Genomic DNA, 27,407 nt, shown 5'->3' with positions numbered 1-27,407 from the left:
GGAGGCATGTCCTCTGACCCAGGAGGGGGATAGGGGAGCTGGGCTGAGGATCCTGGGAAAACCCAGAGCCTGGAGTGTGGCCGGTAGCATTGAGATCATGGAGGAGATGTAATGGTGGCTGGTGAGACAAGTGAAGTTTGTGGTGTTTATGGACTGAGCTCAAGAAGGATGTATTTAAAATGGAGATGACCAAAAAGAAAAGTTGATAAAATTTGAGCGCTTGGACAACGTGACTTGACTTTATTAAAATAGAGAATGAATCCAGATACAAAGCCTGTACCTAAAGTAGAAAGTTGGGCAATGGAGAAGCAGAGAGGGGCCAGAGCTCAGACTGTACAGAGAAAGGACAAGGCATAGATAGCATAATGTATAATGTACTAGTATGGAGCAATGGAAAGGATTGATAGCCTTGTGTACAGTATGATGGTATAAAATGCACACTTATGCACACCACGCTGAGGTCCTAGAATTAGTAAGGGTGGAGGGGAGAACGTTTGTAGGTAGGTAAAGCAGTTGTACTTGCCCCCCTCTGGTGCTTTGGTCCAGCGATGTGCCCCTATCACCCCCGGTCTGTATGTATACAGAGATACAGCAGTGATGTCACAATCATAGCACGGTCTCTGTGCAGCCTCTGTCTGCAGCCTGTGTAAGTGTTAGGCTACATTCACACGATGTATGCCAGCTGTACCGTAGTACAGCGGGCATACATCGGCGCTGCGGAGAGGAGCAGGGGATGAGCGCTGCTCACCCCCGCCCCTCTCCATAGGAAGATACAGCGCACGGCGCCGTATTACGGGAAAAGATAGGACATGTCCTATCTTTTCCCGGGCTACGGAGCAGTACGGTGCCGCACGTGTGCTGCACCGTACCGCTCCCGTACAGGGCTGTGAGCCCATAGAAGTGTATGGGGCATGTACACTCACCGGCCACTTTATTAGGTACACCTGTCCAACTGCTCGTTAACACTTAATTTCTAATCAGCCAATCACATGGCGGCAACTCAGTGCATTTAGGCATGTAGACATGGTCAAGACAATCTCCTGCAGTTCAAACCGAGCATCAGTATGGGGAAGAAAGGTGATTTGAGTGCCTTTGAACGTGGCATGGTTGTTGGTGCCAGAAGGGCTGGTCTGAGTATTTCAGAAACTGCTGATCTACTGGGATTTTCACGCACAACCATCTCTAGGGTTTACAGAGAATGGTCCGAAAAAGAAAAAACATCCAGTGAGCGGCAGTTCTGTGGGCGGAAATGCCTTGTTGATGCCAGAGGTCAGAGGAGAATGGGCAGACTGGTTTGAGCTGATAGAAAGGCAACAGTGACTCAAATCGCCACCCGTTACAACCAAGGTGGGCAGAAGAGCATCTCTGAACGCACAGTACGTCAAACTTTGAGGCAGATGGGCTACAGCAGCAGAAGACCACACCGGGTGCCACTCCTTTCAGCTAAGAACAGGAAACTGAGGCTACAATTTGCACAAGCTCATCGAAATTGGACAGTAGAAGATTGGAAAAACGTTGCCTGGTCTGATGAGTCTCGATTTCTGCTGCGACATTCGGATGGTAGGGTCAGAATTTGGCGTCAACAACATGAAAGCATTGATCCATCCTGCCTTGTATCAACGGTTCAGGCTGGTGGTGGTGGTGTCATGGTGTGGGGAATATTTTCTTGGCACTCTTTGGGCCCCTTGGTACCAATTGAGCATCGTTGCAACGCGCCAGCCTACCTAAGTATTGTTGCTGACCATGTCCATCCCTTTATGACCACAATGTACCCAACATCTGATGGCTACTTTCAGCAGGATAATGCGCCATGTCATAAAGCTGGAATCATCTCAGACTGGTTTCTTGAACATGACAATGAGTTCACTGTACTCAAATGGCCTCCACAGTCACCAGATCTCAATCCAATAGAGCATCTTTGGGATGTGGTGGAACGGGAGATTCACATCATGGATGTGCAGCCGACAAATCTGCGGCAACTGTGTGATACCATCATGTCAATATGGACCAAAATCTCTGAGGAATGCTTCCAGCACCTTGTTGAATCTATGCCACGAAGAATTGAGGCAGTTCTGAAGGCAAAAGGGGGTCCGACCCATTACTAGCATGGTGTACCTAATAAAGTGGCCGGTGAGTGTATATCGGCCGTATATACGTCCCCCATACATGTGTGTGAATGTAGCCTTACACTGATCACAGCCAGGACCTGCAGCACTGCCCCCATCACCTCCGGTCTGTATGTATACAGAGATACAGCAGTGATGTCACAATCATACCACGGTCCCTGTGCAGCCTCTGCCTGCAGCCTGTGTAAGTGTTGCACTGACTACAGCCAGGACCTGCAGCACTGCCGCATCACCCCCCCAGTCTGTATGTATATAGAGATACAGCAGTGACATCACCACCGCAGTGCTCCCTGTGCAGCCTCTGCCTACAGTCTGTTTAAGTGTTACACTGACCACAGCCAGGACCTGCAGAGCTGCCCCCATCACCCCTGGTCTGTATGTATACATAGATACAGCAGTGACATCACCACTACAGAGCCCCCTGTGCAGCCTGTGTAAATGTTACACTGACCACAGCCAGGACCTGCAGCGCTGCCCCCATCACCTCGGTCTGCATGTATACAGAGATACAGCAGTGACGTCACCACCACAGTGCTCCATGTGCAGCCTCTGCCTGCAGCCTGTGTAAGTGTTACACTGACCAGAGCCAGGACCTGCAGCACTGCCCCCATCACCCCCTGTCTGTATGTATACAGAGATACAGCATTGATGTCACAATCATAGCACGGTCCCTGTGCAGCCTCTGCCTGCAGCCTGTGTAAGTGTTACACTGACCACAGCCAGGACCTGCAGCACTGCCCCCATCACCCCCGATCTGTATGTATATAGAGATACAGCAGTGATGTCACCACCACAGTGCTCCCTGTGCAGCCTCTGCATGAGGCCTGTGCAAGTGTTACACTGCCCCCATCACCCCCTGTCTGTATGTATACAGAGATACAGCATTGATGTCACAATCATAGCACAGTTCCTGTGCAGCCTCTGCCTGCAGCCTGCGTAAGTGTTGCACTGACCACAGCCAGGACCTGTAGAGCTGCCCCCATCACCCCTGGTCTGTATGTATACAGAGATACAGCAATTATGTCACCACCATAGCGCTCCACTGACTAACAATGTCACAATTTACATGTGATTATGTATTTTTCCCAACGCATTTCAAAACACAAATGCATCATGTGAACACCGCCTGAAGCTGTTTTAGAATCTAACAGTGGATCATTAGAGAGACTCCTCCTGGGTCCGGCTCTGATCTCTTCTAGTAAGGTGCCGGGGGTTATGGGCAGGATTTGATGGCTCCAATAGGGGGCGTAAGCACTGAGAGTGCCCGGGGCATCACTAACACCATATACGGCCCTGGTTACACGGCCTCCTCCTCCCATACAATAACATGGGATCCCAGCTTCGTTTTCTCTCCCCCCGAAATTGTTTGCAAGTAGCTCCTGCTGCAAAGCGGTGAAGGTCACATGGAGAAGAGTAAACACAGGCGCCTGTCAGGGATTTTACAAGAGATTTTAGGCAATGGTGGATAATATCGGCTCCTCGGTTACACGTGTGATACGGAACAACCACCGTGTATGAAGTCACTGTGGGCACAGTAACGTGACCAGAAAAGTTTGGCTCGTTTTTAAACTTTTCTTACTTCCTTGTTGTACCTGAATGTAGCTGGAGCCATGTGTCCCCACAGCCAGCAGCTGGCACCCTCACTCCTCAGTGTGACCCCTTCCTAAACGTAGGGTGAGGGGCCGCCGCTGTCTGCTCCAATCCCGGGCAGCAGAAGGACGAGGTGGGCGGGGCCACACAGAGTACAATTTAGGTGATCGGATTGCAAATCACATTGCCCTCAATGACGGCCTTCACAACAGGGATGCGCTTATCTCGCTGCTTCCTATTGGCTGAGAAGGAAGGCTGTGTCTACCCCGCGAGCAGTCATTGGTGGAGCCTGAATTTACCTTCTAGCCCCTAAAGTTGTGTCTCCCAGGCCGGTGCTTGTGATTGTCTCTCTCTGTCGGGGGTGTCCTGCAGGTGGTACGTGCCGCCCACTAGTGTAGTTCCTGTCAGGTAGGTAGCCCCATCCTGTGCGCGGCTCGCGGGCCTGTGCTAAGCGCGGTACTGAGTTGTGGCAGAGGTGGCATGGCTGGCAGGGGCCAGGGCTGGAGGAAGGTGGCATGCCGGGGCTGTGCACCTCCTGGCATCGGAGGTCAATGGATGCTTTATGTATGAATAGCACCAGCAGAGTAACAGCAGGGTCACCTTCCACATGTGTCCAGCTCCAGTGTGAATGTCTATGTACGAGAAAAGAGGTGACATTTCTTCTTAACCAATCACTGGGCTCGCCGGCCATGAGCCCCAGGATCTTACAGTGTCATCTAGAGTTTGTGTGGCTGATATCTGCTCTCTCTATGGTCTTTCAGTCAGGGAACCCTAGGAAAGTAATTACATAGGAGCTCTATGTATCCAGGTTGTGCCAGGTTACAGCAGCCTGCAGGCAACTTCTCACATACAGAAGGGGAGGACATCCCTTTGTATCCAAAACGAAGCCCTTCACCCTGCCCCTAACTGCACCCATTAGTGTATACACTATAATAGCCTCCAAATAGTATAAATACCCTCTATCTGTGACTTCTCACCTTGAATAATGCCTGATCCCTGTGGTCCCCACTGTATATGGTCTCTTGTCCTGTGTCACCCTGTCATTGTATAGTGCCCCTTGTGGATCAGTTATAATACCCCCTGTTGTGAACCAACACCTGACGCCCCCCGGCATTTTGCAGCCACTTTCTTGTAATTTACCCAACTTTCTATTGCCCTTCCTCACTCATTTTCTTTTTTCTGTAGCCCTCTTCAACTAAAATGCCCTTCTTTTTTGTAACTCTGTCTCCATTCCAACTTCTGTAGTATCCTGCCAAAGTGCATGGGACAGCTGGGTCAACCGCAAAATCCAGGACAGTCCTTGTGAATCCAGGTCAGGTCATAGCATTGGGAAGTTGGCCAAAAGCTATGAATGTCGACCAAAAATGCTGAATTAGTATGGTTTCGTCTATGATCTTGTAATTGTAAATGCTGAATTTCAACATGCCTGACCTTTGATTCACAAGGCCAATAAACTACCATCAGGTCGATCTCCCAGAGGCTTCCTCTAAGGCCGGTGACACACATGGCGTTTTTGTTGCGTTTTTTCATTGGGTTTTTGCATCCTTGAAAAACGCATCATATTTGCATGTTGGCTTTTTCAATGGGTTGTAAGTTAAAGTATATTAATTTGGCATTTCCCCTCCTGGCTTTTTTTTTTGTCTGCATTTTTTGAGGTGCGTTTTCATTGTGTATTTCAAAGCGGTAACTTTTTTGAAAACGCTTGTGTTTGTGGTTTGCATTTTGAAACACATTTGATGACATGCACAAACCGCAGGGAGAAGGTTACTGCATTTTTAAAAATTCTAAGAGACACAGCTTCCCGAAATTATCGCACATCAAGCATTGCGTTTTTAAAAACAAACGCAAGCAAGCATTGCATTCAAAATCGCAGCAGAAACGCGACAAACTCCACGTGTGTCACTGGCCTAAGAAGACATGGATGCTGATTTTCCTTTACTAAAAATATTTGAAGCACTTATCTTAGTGGGTTCCAGTTCTCTTGGCTTCCCAGCCTTGTGGATTACAGTAATGTAATGATTATAACCCCCTAGAACCCTGTAGAATTGATTCTGGCAATGGAAACATCACAGTATGCAACACTGTTATCCTGATTCCCAAGTTACTGAAACAACCTATCTTGCTGTGTTACACTGTTTCATAGCTTACATTCATTGCTGTGGGAGTTGTAGAAATAGCATGGTGGAGCCCCCTCAGCTGTTTCTGTAACAGTACCCTCCTGCATTCCCATCTCAGCCTCTACTAGTTAATGTGTTAATACCCCTTTAAGAAAATTAAGGCTATTTCTGTTTCTTATTGTACAGTATTGACTTAGCTGCACTTATTCATATTATATTTATTATTAGGTCTCAAAATGTGGCAAGTCTTGAAACACCGGAGATGTAATGCAATATATAACCAGTTGGTACGAAATCACCATAAAGCTGTACTAGCTATCAGAAGAGAAGACATCAATGTCTGGGAAAGGAGAGGGCCTCTTGCTCCAAGACATGTCAAGGAGCTCACAAACCTCGGCTACAAGGTCCTGGTGCAGCCATCAAATAGAAGAGCTATCCATGAGAAGGTATTGTGTTATGTTTTTGTATTAATTTTTTTAAAAAAAATAAATAATGGTTGGTTTTAAGGTGAATATATTTTAACACAAGTATAAAGCCGATGGGCATGTGTGCAACTTAATGGCCCATATTCATCAAAAATGGTGCAAACTTCACTATGTGCAGTTTGCCTGTGAAGTGTACAGGGGCTGGCAAATTCAGACAGAGTGCACTTTTAACATGGGGCGTGCAACACACTTTTGTTGGACTCTGTATGGTAGATTTGTTTAGCAAGTGAGGAAAAAAGATTCCGTGTCCAGCTTCGTCCAAGATATTCCAAACTTTATTTAAGGCATGATATTAAAATCCCAAAGTGTTTAAAGGCCAACGCGTTTCAAACGGTGGGTTCAAACTTTGGGATTTTAATATCATGCCTTAAATAAAGTTTGGAATATCTTGGACGAAGCTGGACACAGAATCTTTTTTCCTCACTTGCTAAATTGATGCGGCCCGTGCAGTAGGGCAGTCCGTGCCTCGTTGGATTTCCTCTAATGGTTTGAGGTGAGCTGGACTTTCTATTGTTTATCATGGTAGATTTGTTGCATGGTCCGACTGTGCATCGGAACGGCCCTTTTAGTGCACAATTTTGTATGGCCTAGGCAGGGTATAGTGCACATTTGTGTTGCAGAGTACGTATGCAAGCAGTTTGCACATGAAAGAATGTCCACAGTCTCATCCATGTTCCTAGGCGTCTTTGGTGCCTACAAGGTCTCTTCCCCATACTAACAGAACAATAATTATAATGGTATACTAGTACATTCAATGACCAGACTGGTACATTAAGTTTGTTTCCTGACACTACAAGAGCAGGTGATCCTTTGCCTCACCACGTATACCTTACATGTATTGGAGTGCAGCCTGTCCTGTACTCTTTAGGTGTTTTGTAGGCCGGCTATGTGTAGGCCGGTGTCTTGTAGGCCGGCTATGGACTGTGGAGGCAGGGGGCCGGCCGGCTATGGACTGTGGAGGCAGGGGGCCGGCCGGCTATGGACTGTGGAGGCAGGGGGCCGGCCGGCTATGGACTGTGGAGGCAGGGGGCCGGCCGGCTATGGACTGTGGAGGCAGGGGGCCGGCCGGCTATGGACTGTGGAGGCAGGGGGCCGGCCGGCTATGGACTGTGGAGGCAGGGGGCCGGCCGGCTATGGACTGTGGAGGCAGGGGGCCGGCCGGCTATGGACTGTGGAGGCAGGGGGCCGGGGCCGGCCGGCTATGGACTGTGGAGGCGGCGGGCCAGTTATATATTTGGGGGCATGGGGTTGGCTAACTATATACTGGGGAGAGGCTGTGACCAATGCATTACCCACCGTAAGCTCATTATCGAATAGGTTTTCCTTTTCTTTGTCTGTTAAAGTAAGGTACCTTGAATTATACTTGGGTCGGCTAATACTCGAGGTTAAACAGTATAAACATTTCTTCAAATGGATGTTATTAATAAAATAAAATACTTGTGTGATTTCCATAAAAGCAGCATGTTGACCATTAAAAACTAGCTGGTTGTTCTTAGATACGATTACCACTGCCAGAGTGATTGCACAAAGAAACCGTTTTATTCATATGTAATGGCCGTGAGCTACTGCGTGTCCCAAGTCTTCTCTGGCATTACCAACAGTACAGAAATGGAGCATATGTATGGAGCATGGCCAAGCAGTTGCATACAACAGTCTATAATACTAAGAGTTGAGTCTCTGACCTTTGGAGTCGTGATAACATGTTTTTTGGAGTGATAAATCGGGTTCATTCTTGGTCCAACATTTGGATGGACAAGACTTCAAGAACATTACCTGTTCTTAATACTCGATTATTTTTCAGGGGTTCTTGGGAGCACTCTGTTAGGGATTATGAGTACAGATAGTAATTTGTTATTTACAAGAAGAAACAGATTGTTCCACCACAAGGAGCAAAAGAGTTCCAATGCAGTTACATGACTAGAATCTACACCACTAAGTGGGTTGCAAGTCAAAATGACTTTCTATAAAATGATGGCAGTAGTGGATGGCAATGTATTGACCCTGAAAGTCAAAAGTTCAATACATTCTTACCCTTTGGCTCATCAGTGCATCATAATATTAAATGACAAAATGACTGACAACAAGCATTTGCATAACCCAACATTGATCCTGCTCTGACTCACATGATGTGTTCATGTGATTTAAATGAAGGGGATGGTAGATTTGATTCAATATTTACATCCATTGGTTAGGGAAGTACTGATCTCGTGCCCCAGATCTCCCCAGGTTAGCAGCACATCTGCCCGGGCATCCTCCCCTCTCTCCTCACGATCTGTGTCCTCAGGACACCGATTGTAATGAGAACATATGCATTACTTTCCCCTGAAGGTCATATCATCTGGGAGAATAAGACTCCCAGAGGCTATAGGACCTGTAATGATGTCATGATCACATGCACGGTGCTGCATCTGTGAGGTGAAAGACATAATAGCAGCTAAGGGGCTGAACATTACTTACTAGGGGGCTGTGTGGGCACATTACTTACTAGGGGGTGGTGTGGGCACATTACTTACTAGGGGGGCTGTGTGGGCACATTACTTACTAGGGGGGCTGTGTGGGCACATTACTTACTAGGGGGGCTGTGTGGGCACATTACTTACTAGGGGGGCTGTGTGGGCACATTACTTACTAGGGGGGTGTGTTTGGGGGACATTTCTTCGGGTGCATTCACACAAGGTACTAGGACAGGTCTGATTTTGTTTAACTGGTTAGTGACCGCCCGCCGTGTATTTACGGCGGCGGTCGTGTCCCGCTGCATGGAGAGGGCTCACGGGCTGAGCCCTCTCCATAGCCGGTAAGTCTTTGCCTAGGATCGTGGCTCCCCGTGACGTCATCGGGGAGTGGCAATCCATCTCCATGGTAGCCTCGGGTCTTCCGAAGACCCGAGGCTATTTTGTTTTAACCCCTTCATTACATTGTGCTGACAGCACATTGTAATGAATGAGGAGGAAAATCCCCATATATTGCCATACCGTAGTATGGCAGTATATGATAGGATCGATCAGACAACCTAGGGTTAAAGTACCCTAAGGAGTCTGAAAAATAGTAAAAATTAAAATTAAAAAAAGTTTAAAAAAAATTATAATAAAAAAACCTAAAAATTCAAATCACCCCCCCTTTCCCTAGAACTGACATAAATATAAATAAACAGTAAAAAATACTAGGTATCGACGTGTCCGAAAATGCCCGATCTATCAAAATATATTAACGTTTTTTCAATGCGTTTAACCCCATAACGGAAAATAGCGCCCAAAGTCGAAAATGGCACTTTTTTGCCATTTTGAAAAATATAAAAAAAATCTATAAAAAGTGATGAAAAGGTCGCACAGTCCTAAAAATGATATCATTGAAAATATTATCAAATGTCGCAAAAAATGACACCACCCACAGCTCCGTACAACAAAGTATAAAAAAGTTATTTTTTACAGGAAGTTTTAATTTTTGTAAATGTATGAAAACATTATAAAACCTATACAAATTTGGTATCCCCGTAATTGTACCAACCCAAAGAATAAAGTAGACATGTCATTTGGGGAGCTCAGTGAATGCCGTAATATCCAAGAAAATGGCGCAAATGCGTTTTTTCACCATTTTCACTTCCTTTGGAATTTTTTCCCCGCTTCCCAGTACACGGCATGAAATATTCAATACCATCTCTATGAAGTGCAATTTGTTACGCAGAAAACAAGCCGTCACACAGCACTTTACATGTAAAAATAAAAAAGTTATAGATTTTTGAAGGTGGGGAGTGAAAAATGGAAATGAAAAAACAGGAAAGGGCCCAGGCCTTAACCGGTTAAATGCAAGAAAGCAGCCTTACAGTATTTGCGGGAGAGTGTTAGAGGTAGCAGCAGGATAACGCTGTGAGGGAACCAAGATGCAGGGACAATGAAGAACATAAGATGTGGTGATGCCTAATGTAGAATATAGAGGACACTTCACTTGCAGTCACTGGATGTAACGCGTAGGGATTTCTCCTGTGGTTTCTCTAGCTGTATACACCGTCAGTAAAGTTGTTATTGGCAAAACCACATGTGAGGGAGTTGTGTTCAGGAGCGTGTATAACTTAGTGTGATACACATGCGTTGGGGCCCGTGCCCCGGATCTTTTACCACCCTAGCAACGCTCCTGGTGCCATCCCTTCCAATAACTATCAACATATGTAGTCAGAGTATACATAAGCCTTCCAGCTCCCCTCAGCCTCTTTTGAGCATGCGCGTCAAGCCTAGATTTAGTGGCCATGAGCTCAAACACTATTCCCTTGAATGCTGTTCCACTTATCATTCAGTCTCCTTTAATTTCTATATGTCTTTGACATTCTGCAGAATGTGTTATCACTAGTAGCCTGTGCTGCCCTCACTGCATCAACCTCCCCTCCTTACATTGTGCTGAGCCTCTTGACCTCTCCAGGCCATCCTCTTGGCATCCTCATGCATTTATTTACTCTTATGGCACACATATTCAAGTCATTAGCCCACATTTATTAATAGTGCAGTTTGCCTCACTAGTGTGCAGAGTGCTCCGGATTAATGAAGACCGGCGCACGGCCTTCAATAATCTGGTGCACCCTTAGTGTGCCCCGCTGGAAATGTAAGTTCAGTGTTAATTTTTTTTAATATACTTGAGTATAAGCCTAAGTTGAGTTAGGTTTTTTTCATCACAAGTTTTGTGCTGAGAAACTCTGCTTATATTCGAGTATATACTCTAATACCACTATCACTTTATCACATTAGTTGCATACTGCACTACCCTTCTTTCCATTATTTCTTTACCATTTTTATTTTAGTCTACTTGTCATACTATATTTTACCCCCTACTGTACCCCACAGTGAATGTAAATTGAACCTGAGAAGGGAACTATCCCTAAACATCTAGTCCATGGTTTTATCCACAAACTTGTATTTTTAACCCCTTTGTGACTGAATGTCCAGGTCACTTTATGTAGATATTGTAGTCAATATTTCCATTGCGTCCCCCATGACGGCCCCACTTGGAGGATGACCCCTTGACCTCTGTAGGGACAGGAAGCAGAGAAGTTAAATACCCCACCCCCGGCATCCATACTCCAGTGTCTTCCTGTCCCTACACAGGGCAGGTTGTAGAGAAGATCTCTCCTCTGATCCTTCCATCCAAGAGGGACAGTGAGAGGGGAGCATGTGTGGCGCGGGGATCCTCCTCTTACCCCTACGGTCCAGGACAGCGATCGGTGCATACGACCCTTCCCTTGTCGGCATGTTGGGGCCGGTAGTTCCGGCTCTGTCCGCGACCCCGTGAGGTTAACGACACCCGGACTTCAACAAAATGGCGGCGGCGTGCCTGACACGGCCGCCAGTGACAACTTCCGGTGGCGCACCGGAAGTGAGGTAATCTGTCGCACGGTCCGGAAACAGGCGCGTGGAGCGGTAAGATTTAAAGCTGGCGGGGACGCACAATGATCTGAGGTCTAATGCTCCTGTATCCCGGCGCACCATATCCTCCACTGCGGTCTATTAAGGTATTTTCATTGTAAACTCGGCCTGAGACATTTAATATGCAATGACTCAGTATTATATATGGGCTGTATATTTTTCAGGCACCACCATATTGGGCCAAAATTTTGCCTTACCTCACGATCTTGTGTGTCCAAGGCAAGTATGAACAGCAGTCCAATATATATATATATATATATATATATATATATATATATATATATATAACGTTTATTTGAAATATGCTAATATATATATGTGTACACATAGGTGCCGTTTTTTACCATTGGCAACGTGGAATCTTGTACTATGGATGCTGTGTCTATAGATCCCCCGCCTATAGCTCCTGTGAGTGGTTTCGGGGTATCTAAGTGTTACTGTGGGTCATATCCTAACATACACAAATTTATTTATGCCTAAAGATTTAGTATTACTATTCTTAGATAGTAACACTGTTCTCCTTCTCTGTTGGTAGGAACCGAAAGAGAAGGAGAAGCATAGAGAATCTAAGGATCCACCTCCCAAAGATGCGGGGAAAAGAAAAATTACCTCCCGTCGATGCAACATGTGCTTTTACAAATTGTCTATCGATTATAAAAAAAGCAGTTTGCAAGGACTGTATTGATAGCCTCTTGAAAGAGGAAAAGTCATCATTTATGGACGAAATGAGGACTTTTATAAAAGGGGAGGTTCAGTGTTCGTTAGCTTCATCTCTAGCTAACCTAATACCTCAGGAACCTGTACAAAAAAGACAGAGAGTGGAATATCAATCAGAGTCCGATATAGAATCACTAGAGGGTTCGGTCAAGGACTCCTTAGATTTAGATTCAACTCCATCTACATCAGCAGTAAAAATGGAATCCAAATACCTGTTTATGTCCGAGGATTTAGATCCTCTATTGAAAGCCATGAGAGACACCCTAAAGATTGAAGAGGTTAAAGAACCAACATCTATTCAGGATGAGCTTTTTGGGATCCTTAAGGCTAAAAAGAGACGCGTCTTTCCGATCAATAAGACCCTGAAGGATCTAATCCTTGAGGAATGGAGAGAACCAGAAAATAGAATTTCTATATCAAGAGAGTTTAAGAGTCGTCTATCCTTTGGGGAAGAAGAATCAAAGATCTGGAATTCCTTTCCTAAGGTAGATGTCCAGGTCACAAAAATTGCGAAGAAGACCGATCTTCCCTTTGAAGACTCTATTCAGCTCAAAGATCCCATGGACTGCAAAGCAGACAGCCTGCTGAAAAAGACATGGGAATCGTCTATGTGGAATCTTAAATCGAACATTGCCACTACGTCAGTCTCTCGTACCCTCTTTTACTGGCTATCTGAGCTAGAAAATCACATCAAGGATGGAACACCAAGAGAAATTCTCTTAGAAACAATTCCTGTACTTAAATCAGCAGCAGCCTTTGTTGCGGACGCCTCAGCGGAAGGTGTAAGGTTTAGCGCCAAAGAAGGAGCACTTTCCAATTCGGCAAGGAGAACACTGTGGCTAAGACAGTGGACAGGAGACTTCAGGTCAAAATCTAAACTGTGTGGCCTTCCATTCCAAGGGGAATACCTATTTGGACAGGAATTGGATACCATTCTTGAAAAGGCAGCCGATAGGAAGAAGGGCTTTCCGGAGGCAAAAACAACTCAGAAGAAGCAGCCCTTTCGGGACCAAAAAGAAAAGAGATTTCCCTATAGAGGGAAAGGAAAGCAGGGGAAATGGAGCTACCCAAAGGGGGGTAGAGGAAGGGGGTTCCTCCTTAGTTCCAGCAACACCACCCCATCATTTAGGAAATGACGCCAGAGTGGGGGGAAGACTCCTGAAATTTCACCAACATTGGATAAAAATTACACAGAATCCATGGATTTTATCGATGTTGGAAGATGGATACAGGCTGGAAATTACATCTCTTCCTCCCCAAAGATTCTTCCTCACCAGACAACCGTCTCCGGAGCTTGCTCTTCAGTTATGGTTGGAAATTCAGAAGTTATTGAATCTGGATGTCATCATTCCGGTTCCAGAATCAGAAATATGGGAAGGTCACTATTCCCCATTATTCCTAATAAAAAAACCCAATGGGACATTCAGGATGATATGCAACCTGAAAGACCTGAATCAATACATCCTATACAGGAAATTCAAAATGGAGACTGTGAACTCTGCGATCACCCAGATTCCCCCAGAGGCCTTCATGTGCACAATCGACTTGCAGGATGCCTATTATCACGTGCCAATACATCTAGCATCCCAAAAATTTCTCAAGGTTGCGGTCCTCAACCCAGAAGGCATCATAAGTCATTTCCAGTACAAGGCACTTCCCTTCGGAATATCCTCAGCTCCCAGGACATTCTCGAAGATAATCATCGAAATAGTTGCCTTCTTAAGAACAAAAAGGATAATCATAATCCCATATCTGGACGATCTACTAATTGTGTCAAGATCCGAACAAAAGCTAATACATCACAGAGATTTCACAATTACCACCCTCAAACAGTTGGGTTGGATCATAAATTGGGAAAAATCAAATCTGAATCCCAGCAGGGTTATTACGTTCCTGGGGATTTCTCTAAATTCATCACTCCAGATGTCCTTCCTTCCTCAGGGAAAAGTATCAAAACTTTGTCAAGAAGTAGAATTATTTCAGAACAGAGTCAACTGTTCCATAAGAGATGTGATGAAGTTATTAGGCCAACTGACGGCATGTATCCAAGCAGTACAGTGGAGTCAGTTTCATACCCGCAGATTACAAAGTTGGCTCCTATCAGTATGGGACAAAGATCCGACTCATCTAGATTGGAAGATAGAGATCCCTGCAAAGGTCAAAGAAGCCTTAGCCTGGTGGACACATCAAGAGAGCCTACAAAAAGGGATAGCCTAGCACCCATGGCCCTTGTGGTCACTCCAGACAGATGCAAGCCGGTCTGGATGGGGGGCAAATTTCGAAGGATCCCTTCTTCAAGGGAAATGGCCTCTATCCATACAAAAACGTTCTTCCAATTACCGGGAGTTGAGAGCAGTGTGGGAAGCCATGAAAGTCAGCGGAGATTTAATGAAATCCCATCATTTAAGAATATACTCAGACAATATCACCACAGTGGCATATCTACGCCACCAGGGGGGCACAAAGAATTTGGATCTTCTATCGGAAAAGATCTTCAGTTGGTCAGAACAGAACATATTATCCCTATCTGCAGTCCATCTGAAAGGAGAAGAAAACACGGTAGCAGACTACCTAAGCAGGAAGACCATCAACCAGAACGAATGGTGCCTGAACAACGAGATCTTCAAACATCTAACCCTAAAATGGGGTGTTCCAAAAATAGATCTATTCGCAACCCGCACAAATGCGAAGACAAAGTTTTTCTTCTCGCTAGACAATTCAACACCTATGAGCCAACTAGATGCGTTCAGACATCCCTGGAATGCGACACTGATGTATGCCTTCCCACCAATACCAGTAATCTCCAGAGTGATTCAGAAGATCCAAAGAGAGAAGGCAAAAGTAATCCTCGTAGTGCCCTACTGGCCAAAGAAGGTATGGTTTCCATCACTCAGGAGGCTATCTCTGGGAGAGCCTATTCACCTCCCTCCTCGTGCGGACCTACTATTCCAGGGACCACTTCTGCATCCAAATCCCCAGGCTCTCCAATTATCAGCATGGATCCTGAAAGGGAATTGCTAAAAACCAAGGGCTTGTCCCACAAGGTCATCTCCACCTTAAAGGCGAGTCGGAAACCTGTCACTCAGGCTATTTACTTCCGCATATGGAATAAGTTTGTAACATTCTGTGGACCTGAGATTCCTAACCAGAACTCTCCCAATATTTCCCAGGTATTGGATTTCCTCCAAGCAGGGTTTGACAAGGGCCTGAAGACCAGCTCTTTGAAGGTCCAGATATCTGCGTTGAGTGCCTTCTTCGATAGTCCTCTAGCGGATCACCAATGGGTAAGGAGATTTATAAGAGCTACGTCCCGACTAAAACCTACCGTAAGAATAGCTGTCCCAAGTTGGGACTTATCTGTTGTCTTAAATTATCTTACCGGTCCTCCATTTGAGCCGTTAGACTCAAAAAATATTAAAGAATTGACGCTCAAATTAACCTTTCTCATTGCCATAACATCAGCCAGGCGTCTAGGAGAAATCCAGGCATTATCTATCAAAGAACCATACCTGAAAGTATCTGAAGATAGAATAACATTAATGCTTGATAAAAATTTTATTCCCAAGGTATCCTCTGGCTTCCATCTAAGCCAGGAGATTATCTTACCTACATTCTGTCGAAATCCGAAAACTCCGAAGGAAGAAGAATGGCACTCACTTGATGTCAGAAGGATTCTTCTCTTCTACCTAGAAACAACAAGGCAATGGCGAAGGGACTCAAATATCCTTCTACAGTTTAGCGGGAAAAACAAAGGCACGAGAGCTTCAAAATCCACTATAGCGAGATGGATCAAAACTGTCATTAAAAATGCTTATGTAGCTCAAAATATGTCTATACCTGAAACTATTAGAGCTCATTCCACACGGGCCATGGCAACCTCATGGGCCGAAAAAAGGGGAGCTTCCATTAATGAAATTTGTAGGGCAGCAACATGGTCTAGTCAAATGACGTTTGTAAAACACTATAGGTTAGACCTACAGAGTACAAAAGAACTAGCATTTGGCAGAAAAGTACTTCAAGCTGTTGTCCCTCCCTGAAAAAAATTAATCTGTTATGTCTCCAAGTGGGGCCGTCATGGGGGACGCAATGGAAAATGGGAATTATTCTCACCGTTAATACGGTTTCCATTAGTCCACCATGACGGCCCATATATATTCCCACCCATGTATATTATACTGTACTTTATGGAAAGATTGTGTGTGATTTAACATACAATAAAAGAGTTGCATCCGCTGCCGGTGTAGTTATTTGGTAGTCACTGGAGTATGGATGCCGGGGGTGGGGTATTTAACTTCTCTGCTTCCTGTCCCTACAGAGGTCAAGGGGTCATCCTCCAAGTGGGGCCGTCATGGTGGACTAATGGAAACCGAATTAACGGTGAGAATAATTCCCATTTTTTGGGACCACTTTACATATCATAAAAATTTTACATAGTTACAAGTGCAAGTGTGTTTTTTTTTTTTTTTTTAATACTACGCCTTCCAAAATAGATGTTCTGGTTTGGCTTAATCCCACATCATGTCATTAGGCTTCCTGAAAGTCATGCTTGTTGTTAAGGGGGCTGCCTTGCAAGGTAGCTAAGGAGGCATTGTTTTCCTTGTTCAATCTGGAAAAACTTTCATATTTCCTGGACAATCATGAAACCCTGCGGCTGTTAGTGCATAGATGCTGAATGCAGGTAGTGTACACAGAATCCCAGCCAGATCTCCTGCGAGGGGGGAGGGCTGTAGTAGGGAGCAGGATATATGGAGTTTTTGCCTCCTGTCTGCTGACGAGAAGTCCTCCAAATGGGGGTAGATTGATAGATCCCTGACATGCTTTGATGGAGTTTTCTATGGGTGCGTGGCTTGATGCTATAGATAGCCGGATGGAAGACTGGGAGGAGTGCAGCATCAGAGGAAGTAGTTGGTTCCAATTGGGTGCTAGGTGGTTTCTGTGATGCTATATTGCTTGAGTCAGTTAGCTGTTGTGTCCCGAGCTCCAGTGAAAGGGATTTTGGACCTCTTCGGTGTTGTGTATATTGCTGGGTATCGTTTATTGCCAGTATGTCTACCCTTGATGTCCCTGCCGCAGACGGTCCCTTCTCTTGTACGTTTTGTTAGTCTTCTGGCTATGAGAGTTACTGAGGATTCCTTTTTTGTTTATATTTCTTATACCAGGCTGCTCAAACTTTGTGGTGTGTGCAAAAAATATTCATGCAAGCAGGCTCTCTGTACTAAGTGCATTCAGAATCTTGTGGTAGATGAAACACTGTCTTTTTCTAATTTCAAGACATTTGGTACTGCTTTAGGGTGAAGACATGTGGCGTTTTTAGGCCGTTTTTGGGTCGTTTTTAGTTGCATGTGTTTTTGACAGGTTTGACCAATTATGTTAATTCAAACTGGTCAAAAACGCATGCTTTTTTTTCTGATCTGAAAACTCTCTACTAAAAACGGGCTAAAACGCCACGTGTGTCTTCACCATTAGGGCGATGGCAGACATGCCATCTTGAATGCATTTGTAAACGCAAACGCCGACCAAGCTGCACCCACCGGGGCGGGCTGCGGCCCAATCGCATCTATGCAAACGCCTACGATCGAGAATGAGCCACCAGTGTTTTGCATTAAATTTAACGCAAAACACCGGCGGCCTCTGTTATCAGCAGTAAGAATGGAGCCTTTTAGGAACATCTGTTATCAGCAGCAAGAATGTGTAAAGAATTACTATCTTTTTATTAATATGTAAATTAACATTTTTGTATCTAAAAGAACATTTAAACTTTTCAACTTTATAACCTTCTAAAATAAATTTTAAAATGCACAAATGGCTATGAATAATTGCATAAACGGCAAACTATGTACAGTAGTTATATGCACTCATTTATAGACCAGTACAGCCGCTTTAACAAACCTTAGATACAAACATTCTGTGTCGATTTCATGGTGGAAATGCTTCAGAATTAGCCAGGAGTAACAATGCCCTAAGTAGTCATTATTAACCGTTCCCACTAGTAGCTAATATTAACAGTCTTGCCAGTAGTAACAGTGCTCCAAGTAGCTTGTAGTAACACTGCCCCTAGTAGCCAGTAGTATAAGTACTCCCAGTAGTCAGAACTTATAATTACAGACCCCCCCCCTCCCCCCCCCCAGAGTATTCCAGAAAAAAAAAAAGTTAATACTACCCACTCCACTGCCGGAGCCACCTTCCCTCCTTCCTGTGCGGTGCCATAATGACATCATCCCATGTACGTGCGCCAGTCCAGACACATAAAAAGGTCAAAGGCCTATTCAAGCCTATCACACCCAGGCCCATAGACAAACCCCTGCAGACCATTACACATTAAGTGTCTTGCCTTCTTGAAAGTACCACACCCTTTCCCAAGCAAACCCCTGCAGACAAAACGTTGAAGAGCATTGCACAAGTGTCTAACCTTCTAGAAATTACCACATTCTTTTCCAGACAAACCCCTGCAAAGCATTGCACAAGTGCCTTACCTTCTAGAAAGTACCTGTCCCATAGACAAACCTTTGCAGGGCATTGTGTAATACTCATCAGGGGTTTGTTTGGAACAGGTTGTGGCACTTTCTTGACGGTCAAGGCACTAGTGCTACACTCTGCAGGTGTAGGACTACAGCAAAAAAAAGTACTACAACCTATCCATGTCCTAGCCCTGCCACATGTGGTTTACATCATTGTGGAAAGTTTTACAGTGTTGTAGAAATCCCCTGAGTTTGTGTTTCTGAGAAGACTTGCCTTATCTTTTTTATCAAAAGTTTACAAGTGACCGTCTTCATTCAAATCACCTCCTCAGATGTGAAATCTCTTCCTACCTCAATGACAGCGGGTGCCCATACTCCTCCCACATTTCTCATGACTGTGATGTCAGCAGAGGTCCTTTAGTAAACCTGCAAATGGCATCTACCCATTCAAGCATTTGAACAGACTGACACAATTACATCACATTGGGGGGCAGGGGGGCAGCTTCTCATCTCACAGTTCACTCTCACAAGACTGTATAGGGGTAACTATTAGGTACCACAACACAGCCCCAAATGTGCAAACTTCCTAAAACAGCATGCATGAAGATACTGTTTATACAAATCTGGTGATAGTCCAATTAAATAAAAACACCAAAGTTAAAAATCCCAAAATAATATCTTAATGTTTCTCTTCACGAAAATTGCCAAATATCCTAGGTTCCCGTGATAAGTATTCCTGACCGAGCACATGCTGCAGGTTCCAAAGTTCTAGGTCAATCGTCTGTCACAAGCACAATTTCTCTGTATGCAATAGGAATCACAACATAGTGTAATAGAATTTTGAAGTTGTTAGTAGAATAAAGTTTTTTAATAATTTCAAACAAATTTAGTTAAAATGGCCTTGTCTGAAATAAAATTGATCAGCATGCGAGGCTTTCCCCCAACAAGATTTTCCGGGGCATACAGGTTTTCTGATCCTTAACAATTTGAATATATATAGCGTTACAACATTCATCAACTGCTCTTAATCTAATCATTCTAACAATATAATTTTGAGAGAAACTGAACATACAATAATATATAATATCCAACCTATCCTTTAGAACTCTCATGTTGTAAAGCAGGGGTCAGGAACCTTTTTGGTTGATAGAGCCATGAACGCCACACATTTTAAAATGTTATTCCAAGAGAGCCGTACCATATGCCCCCCAGTAGATTGGTAGTCCCAGCGTCACAGGTGCCCCTGCGATCTACGTCTCGATCGCAGGCACACCCGTGCCCCTCTCCGTGGTGGCACCCCTTTCCGAGCTCACTCAGCTCACCACTTTTGGGCTCCAATCCCGGCTGGCCAGTAGGCGAGTGCCGGCACTTGCATATTTAAAGGGATAGTGCGCCGCTGATTGGTGCTGCCCACTTCTTATACTCCCAGTAGATAAGTAGCCACAGCACATGCCCCCAAGTAGATAGGTAGCCACAGCACATACTCCCAGTAGATAGGTAGCCACAGCACATACTCCCAGTAGATAGGTAGGCACAGCAAAAAAAAAAAAAAAGGAATATTCACATACCAGCTCTCCCTGCAGCCAGTTCCTCATCGCTCCCACGCTTTTCTCTTTGACCCAGTCTTAGATGATGGCGGCGATGGCATCTGGGTCATACAAAGGACGTAGGCAGCAGAAACATTGCTGCCTGTGAACAGTGTAAAAGACACACAGCAGCCATCACTATTTATTAGAGATCTGTCTGAGAGCCAGATGCAGCCAACAAAAGAGCCACATCTGGCTTCCGAGCCATAGGTTCCCTACCCCTGGTGTAAAGGCTGTCTATTTCACTGGATGTTTCTTCTCATGAGGCAGCCACCTGTGCTGCTATAAAATAGTATCTCCAACTTGACACGGACAACCCCCCCCCCCCCAAAAAAATTCAATGCATAATTTATCCATTATGTCAAAAGTCTGTTCAGGTATACTCATAGGAGAATTTCTAAAAAGATACAGAGCTTGTGGGAGAAGTACCCTCTTAATCAAGATTTTCTTGCCACATAAGATCGCTTCAGTTTAGCCCAAACTTTGATTTTTTTAATCAAGGGAAGAATATTAAGTTCAACAAAGTGATTCAAGGATTTTGATAATTTAATACCTAAATATCTAAACTATTTATCCCCATCAATAATCTCCAATGGAAGATTCAAATCCACCTCATTTATTCCCAATTACATATTAGCCAATTTCAACCAATTAATCTGTAGCCCTGACATTCTTCCATAAATCTTAAAGGGATTGTCCACTTTCAGCAAATAATTGTTTGTGTAAGGGAAACTTATACAATTTTCCAATATACTTCCTGTATCAATTTTTTCAAGTTTACTTCCAGTGGATATAATCTGTCCATGATGATGTGATGGACGTGCAGGTGCACAGCTGTTATTATAACTCTATAAATCTCTGATAATAATGGCTCATGCACCTGCATGTCCATCACATCAGCATGAACATATTGGGGCAGACTTACCTGGTCCTTTCGCGATCCAGCGGTGCGTTCTCAGTCGAGGATTCAGGTCTTCCGGCGATTCACTAAGGTAGTGCGCCCGTTGTCCAACAAAGGTGTCACTGCTGCGCTGAAGTTCACCGGAGGTCAATTGACACATTTTTTTTCTTTTAAATTCCACGGGTTTTCTGAATCCGTCAGGTTTTCCGGGGGCCACGATTTCCGTCGTGTGAAAGCCGGCGCGGATGCGCCACAATCCGATTGCGTGCGCCAAAATCCCGGGACAATTCAGGGAAAAACGGCGCAAAGCGGAAAAATACAGGAAACCCGACGAAAATGGGCAAATCGGACCCTTAGTAAATTACCCCCATTATATCCAATGGAAGTGAATGGAGAAGCTTTCTATAGAAGGACAGCAAGCAGAGATCTAGAAACCATAAGGAATTGATACAGAAAGTATACTGAAAAATTGTATATCTTTTAACTACACAAATGATTATTTACTGAAAGTGGCCAACCCCTTTAAAGATCTCTTGTATAGTGTTTATCAAACTTCTGAGTTTGCCACATACAATAGGACGTGGTCTGCTTATTACGATATTTTGATTTCTGGACGTCCATATCTACAGCTTTCCACTCTCTCCTCCGCTCGAATCCCCACTGCCAACACTTCAATGACCAAAGAGGAGAGTAGAGAGTGGACACCTCTGTCTAGTCTCACTTGTTAAGCTTAATGGGAGGGACGTCTCCCCCTCGATGCACAAGCAGGCCATGGTATGCCCAAGAAACCTCCATTCTAACCTATTGAAGGCCTTTGTGATGTAGAGGGGGAGGACCCCCCCCCCCAACCCGTTTCCATTGCAAATATTTCCAAGCATTCATCTCTGCAGGGAAGTCAATGGCTGTCACCTGTAACCATAAAGAGAGTTCAAAGCAGTAATGAAAGCAAAAGGTGGCTACTTTGAAGAACCTAGAATATAAGACATATTTTCAGTTGTTTCACACTTTTTTGTTAAGTATATAATTCCACATGTGTTAATTCATAGTTTTGATGCCTTTAGTGTGAATCTACAATTTCAACTTTAATGAGAAGGTATGTGCAAACGTTTGGTTTGTACTGTGTTTGTATGTATGTAAGTATTTGTTTCAAAGATTTATTTAACGCATTAAGTTAACACTCTCCAAGTCTCTGTAAACCACTGAGGGGTGTTGGAGGGGCATTCTCTTTATGCTCAGATTTCATGTTTCTGGGGGGATACCCTCTCATGGATGCTGCTGTTGTGGCTTCGAGGAGATCACATTACTGGTAAAAGTAACTTGAGAAGTCGGTAAAGAATATTTTCTTTTTTTTTCAAAATAGTAGGTTACTTCTCAATGATATTGATTTTGGGATAGAACACAAAAAGCTGATCTAAGGAATTGCCCTTTAAGTTTGTTTTTCTTAAAGGTTGTCTTGCGTTCTTTCCAGTTCCCAAATGTCTTTGTGTTGTGTTGAAAAATTCATGCTTGTTTGTTTTTTTTTTTGTTTTTTTTTAAACCACCATCCAACCAAATGGTTATTAAACTCTGTACACCTGTCATCAGGTTTCAGTCACTAATCCTGTCACCACTACCTGTTGGAGCAGCTCACAAGGATCCCATCCCAGCCTTTATCTAGGCAATTCATACATTAATCATTGTAAAATTTTCTTTATTATGTAAATGAGCCTGGGCACACAGAGAGAGAAAGTGATGTCACCCCTGTTACCCCTCCCCTCCCCCTGATCATATCTGTGTGTAATTTATAGTGAAGCAATGCTAGCGTCTGTGCATTAACTGCAGACATGCTCTCTCCTCCTATACACATGTGAGAGACACAGACATCAGCTGCACAAGCACCTGACATGCTCTGCTATACACATGACTGCAACCTGTATCAGTTGTATCTCTCATACATACACAGGCTGCAGGGGACGTGGCCGCCAGCACCAGGAGGCACATCATTATACATGCTGTCAGTCATGTGTACAGGAGTATCTCTTACATACACAGGCTGCAGGGGACATTGCCACCAGCACCAGGAGTCACATCATTATACAGGCTATCAGTCATGTGTACAGGAGTATCTCATACATACACAGGCTGCAGGGGGTGTGGCCGCCAGCACCAGGAGTCACACCATTATACAGGCTGTCAAGCAAGCACTGGTGGGTGTGGCTGTGCCTCCCACTCATGAATAAGCTGGACAGCTGAATATGATGATTCATTGTAAATCTCACAGGTCATTTGCATACAACTTTAGTACCTGATAGTATGATTTTATAGTCATGTAGAGCAGTGATTTTTCAACCTTTTTTGAGCCGCGGCACACTTTTTATACTTAGAAAATCCTGGGGAACACCACCAACCAAAATAGCACAAAATGACAGTAACACAGTCATATTATACATATAGTTAATAATATAGATTCTAAATTTATTTTACTCACTCAGTGTGAAACTTGGGCCTGTTTCGATAAACACAAAAGGGATATCCTGGCAGGAATGGTGGAAAGACACATACAAAGCTCTTCCTCAACAGTTCTCAGTTTCTCCCTGTTTTTAGTATATGGTGCTGATTATTATGTGGCTCACATACTGCAAAATAAAGGGGTACAATGAGAAGTACTATGGCCATGAGGCCAGAGTACAAGTGTCAGATCATATACTCGGCATATAAGCTGGTACTTGTAGTACTCCAGCCTCATGACTATAGTATTTCTCATTTTACATTTCTCATTGTTATATGCAGTATACTGCTGGAGTACTAAAAGTACCAGCTCATATGCTGAGCATTCTGCCAACAGTTCCTATACTCAGGGTTCAAAGCTTGCGCATGTGTTATTGTACACGTCTCCTACATTGTAAGAAGCCGTGACTGCGCATAGCTGCGCATTGCCGGGGAAACAAAACACAGGGGCACCAGAGTTTTGGGAACTTTCCCTGCGGCACACCCGACCATGTGTCGCGGCACACTAGTGTGCCACGGCACACTGGTTGAAAATCACTGATGTAGAGGGACAATGAAGGGATATGGGCAATGCTTTCTAATGGCGGTTTATGAAAATATATTTTGTTTTGTTTTTTTGTAAACTTACCTGATGGGTCCTCTAAGTATTTTGTGCAAGCCCCTACTGTGGATTTTTTGCATACTTCCAATATAGAGACTGCTATGGAAATGTTTTTACTTGTATGTAAGTGGGTCTTGTACTTGGGTCTGACAGCAAATAGCAGTCATTTTCTGTAGGGGTGAGCTGCTCATAACAGAAAGGCTTCATATTATGTCCCAGTTCATGTTCAGACTATTACTTTGAGTGGTTTATGAACATAATAGACGGTATTCATTGAAAAGACAGGAGCTGCTATATAAAGGCAAGCAATACATTACAAAACCAACTGCTAGCATTTCTTGACTACTATTCAGGTTCTGTTGTGTCATCACTGATCTATTTGGAACACTTTTTCACTTTCAAGGGTTATAAAGTGTCAATTCATAAAGACGTCGACAATAAAATGGACTGAGCTCAGCAATTCATTTGTTTCAAATGTAACAGTATTTCTTCACCATCTACTTTTGTACTCTGGGTCAACAATGTGGACATTTATTGCATTTATGGGCAATCCATGAAACATTTTGAATGACAGCGCTTTGTTCCAGTGATTCAAGGACACCTTCTGTTGCCAGAAAGATACATTTTCTCTCTTACTAGTTCAAAAACTAATAGAAAAGAAAGCGTCAAGTTTTGCCTCATTGCGACGCTTTAAAAGACCTGAAAAGAAAAGGAGACAGACAATTCTTTCCTCTACACTTACTTTCCACTTTCAAGTGAGGTGAAATAAAACTTTAGCTGGACTTAAAGTAAGTGGTTGATTTTTCATAACATGTGTGGTAATTTTTGGCACAACGTTCCCCCCAACATTTTGCTGTATTACATAAATAAAAATTTTATAAAGATGCAGGGGATGCACCCATGATGAAATCTATTCCAGTTGATGTCTGCCTGTACCTAACCTATGTGATGTGCAGCCACTTGGGAGCCTTATAGATAAAAATAACCATGTGTACTAGAGTTCCTGAGGAGAGTGAGATTCGGAATGTTTGTTTTTTTTAAACAACATAATAAAAAAAATGCTTAAAATAAAGCTAAAGATTTTAAAAACCACAGAAGGTTTGTTTAGGTGGAGAGACTGAAATGTCTTTCTAAAATCCATAGCTGTAAAGAGTGATCAATTTCTTACTTAGAAAATAAAGGTTATCTGCTTCATAAGTACGTTTTATAAATCAAATATGGCATAACATAATACTCTAAAGGGGTTGGCCACTTTTCAATATATATGTATATGGACCCGTACCTTTGCCTCCTCTGAGCGCCTCGGCTTTCCCTGTTCCCACCATGCTGCATATATACACAACTTCCTGTGTCTCACTCCATCAGTCCGTCCTAATGGAGAGCTCCACTGTGTCCTTTTTTTTTTTTTTTTTTCCCTTGCCACAGTATGTCACTGACGGACACAGGAAGTGGGGTGGGGGTGCAGGATGAGTCAACTCCTGTGGGTCCCTTCTATTCACCAGTGCACAGACATGTAACAAATATCCACGGACAGTTTACAGACCACATTAATGTAAGCATCAGGGATGATAAATCACTTGTTGAACATTCATGGATTTTTATTAAGGCAGTATTGGCACATGGGCAATTTATATAAAAGAGTGGCTAACCCCTTTAAGTCTAGGAAAGTACTTTACCCTAACGCCCCCACTCTTAAACACTGGTTCCACGTGAATAATATTAAAATTATTATTATTATTATTATTTTTTTTTTTTTCTTAAGGACTATATCAAAGCTGGTGGAATTCTTCAAGAAGACATCTCTGAGGCGTCCCTTATTGTAGGTGTGAAAAGACCCCCAGAAGAAAAACTCCTCCCTAAAAAGACGTATGCTTTCTTTTCTCATACTATTAAGGCTCAAGAGGCAAATATGTCATTGCTAGATGAAATTTTGAAACAGGTAAGTATTGACACAATTTATGTTCTGTACTATGGACTGAGAATAGTCTTGTATGTATAAGGAATCCTCCTACATTTTTATGTGTTTTCTGAGGGGACAGGCCTCTCTAGAAGGCCTCCTTATTTCCAGAGGTTGATCTCCTACCTCTGTTCCCATTGGGCCAAAGGTCTTTGTGCAGGAGATGTCATCACATCTTGTGGATTGCCTCTGAAAAATGGTTTAGGGCATATTTTCAGGGGGTTTCATATATTTTTTCATGAACAACATTCCACGTTTATTCTAGAGAAAAATGTCATGTCATCACTTGGAACATCATCATAACCAGGGTCAGACTGGTGGGGGCCTATGGCCCACCGTTGAAATTGATTCTAGGAGCCCACCTACTGCTACATACTGCTATTAAATGTATATTTTTAGGGTATGCTAATGAATGAGGAGGAAAATCCCCATATATGATAGGATCGATCAGACAACCTCGGGTTAAAATACCCTAGGTAGTCTGAAAAATAGTGAAAGTAAAAATAAAACCCTAAAAATTCAAATCAACCCCCCCCCCCTTTCCCTAGAACTGATAGAAATATTGCTAAACAGTAAAAATCATAAACACATTAGGTATTGCCACATCCGAAAATGCCAGATCTATCAAAATATAATAATGGTTTTTCACTGCTTTTGACCCTGTAATGGAAAATAGAGCCCAAAGTCGAAAATAGCACTTTTTGCCATTTTGGTCACTTTTCATTGATTTTTTTATATTTTTCAAACGGTCACACAGTCCTAAAAATGATAGCAATGAAAACGTCATCAAATCGCAAAAAAATTGACACCACCCAAAGCGCTCCGTACACCGAAGTATGAAAAAGTTATTGGTGCCAGTATATGGCGAAATCTAAAAATATTTTTGTACAGGAGTTTTTAATTTTTGTAAATGTATGAAAACATTATAAAATCTATACAAATTTGGTATCCCCATAATCGCAACCACCCAAATA

At 43.6% G+C, this 27,407-nt stretch overlaps 1 protein-coding gene across 1 annotated transcript in view; it reads left to right on the top strand.

Annotated features, from left to right (window-relative positions):
* The first annotated feature begins 3,900 nt into the window (after window positions 1-3,900).
* Window positions 3,901-27,407, top strand: part of AASS (aminoadipate-semialdehyde synthase) — a 60,437-nt gene continuing 36,930 nt past the window's right edge. The window contains exons 1-3 of the mRNA XM_072146996.1: window positions 3,901-4,124; window positions 6,062-6,279; window positions 26,239-26,415. Of these exons, the coding sequence (XP_072003097.1) occupies window positions 6,070-6,279; window positions 26,239-26,415 (387 nt within the window). The 5' untranslated portion in view covers window positions 3,901-4,124; window positions 6,062-6,069. The remainder of the gene's footprint in view (window positions 4,125-6,061; window positions 6,280-26,238; window positions 26,416-27,407) is intronic.

The sequence above is a fragment of the Engystomops pustulosus genome, chromosome 4 (assembly GCF_040894005.1).
Source record: "Engystomops pustulosus chromosome 4, aEngPut4.maternal, whole genome shotgun sequence".
Taxonomy (NCBI): domain Eukaryota; kingdom Metazoa; phylum Chordata; class Amphibia; order Anura; family Leptodactylidae; genus Engystomops; species Engystomops pustulosus.
Note: the sequence above shows the minus strand (reverse complement) of the source record. Positions and strands in the feature narration are given on the sequence as shown.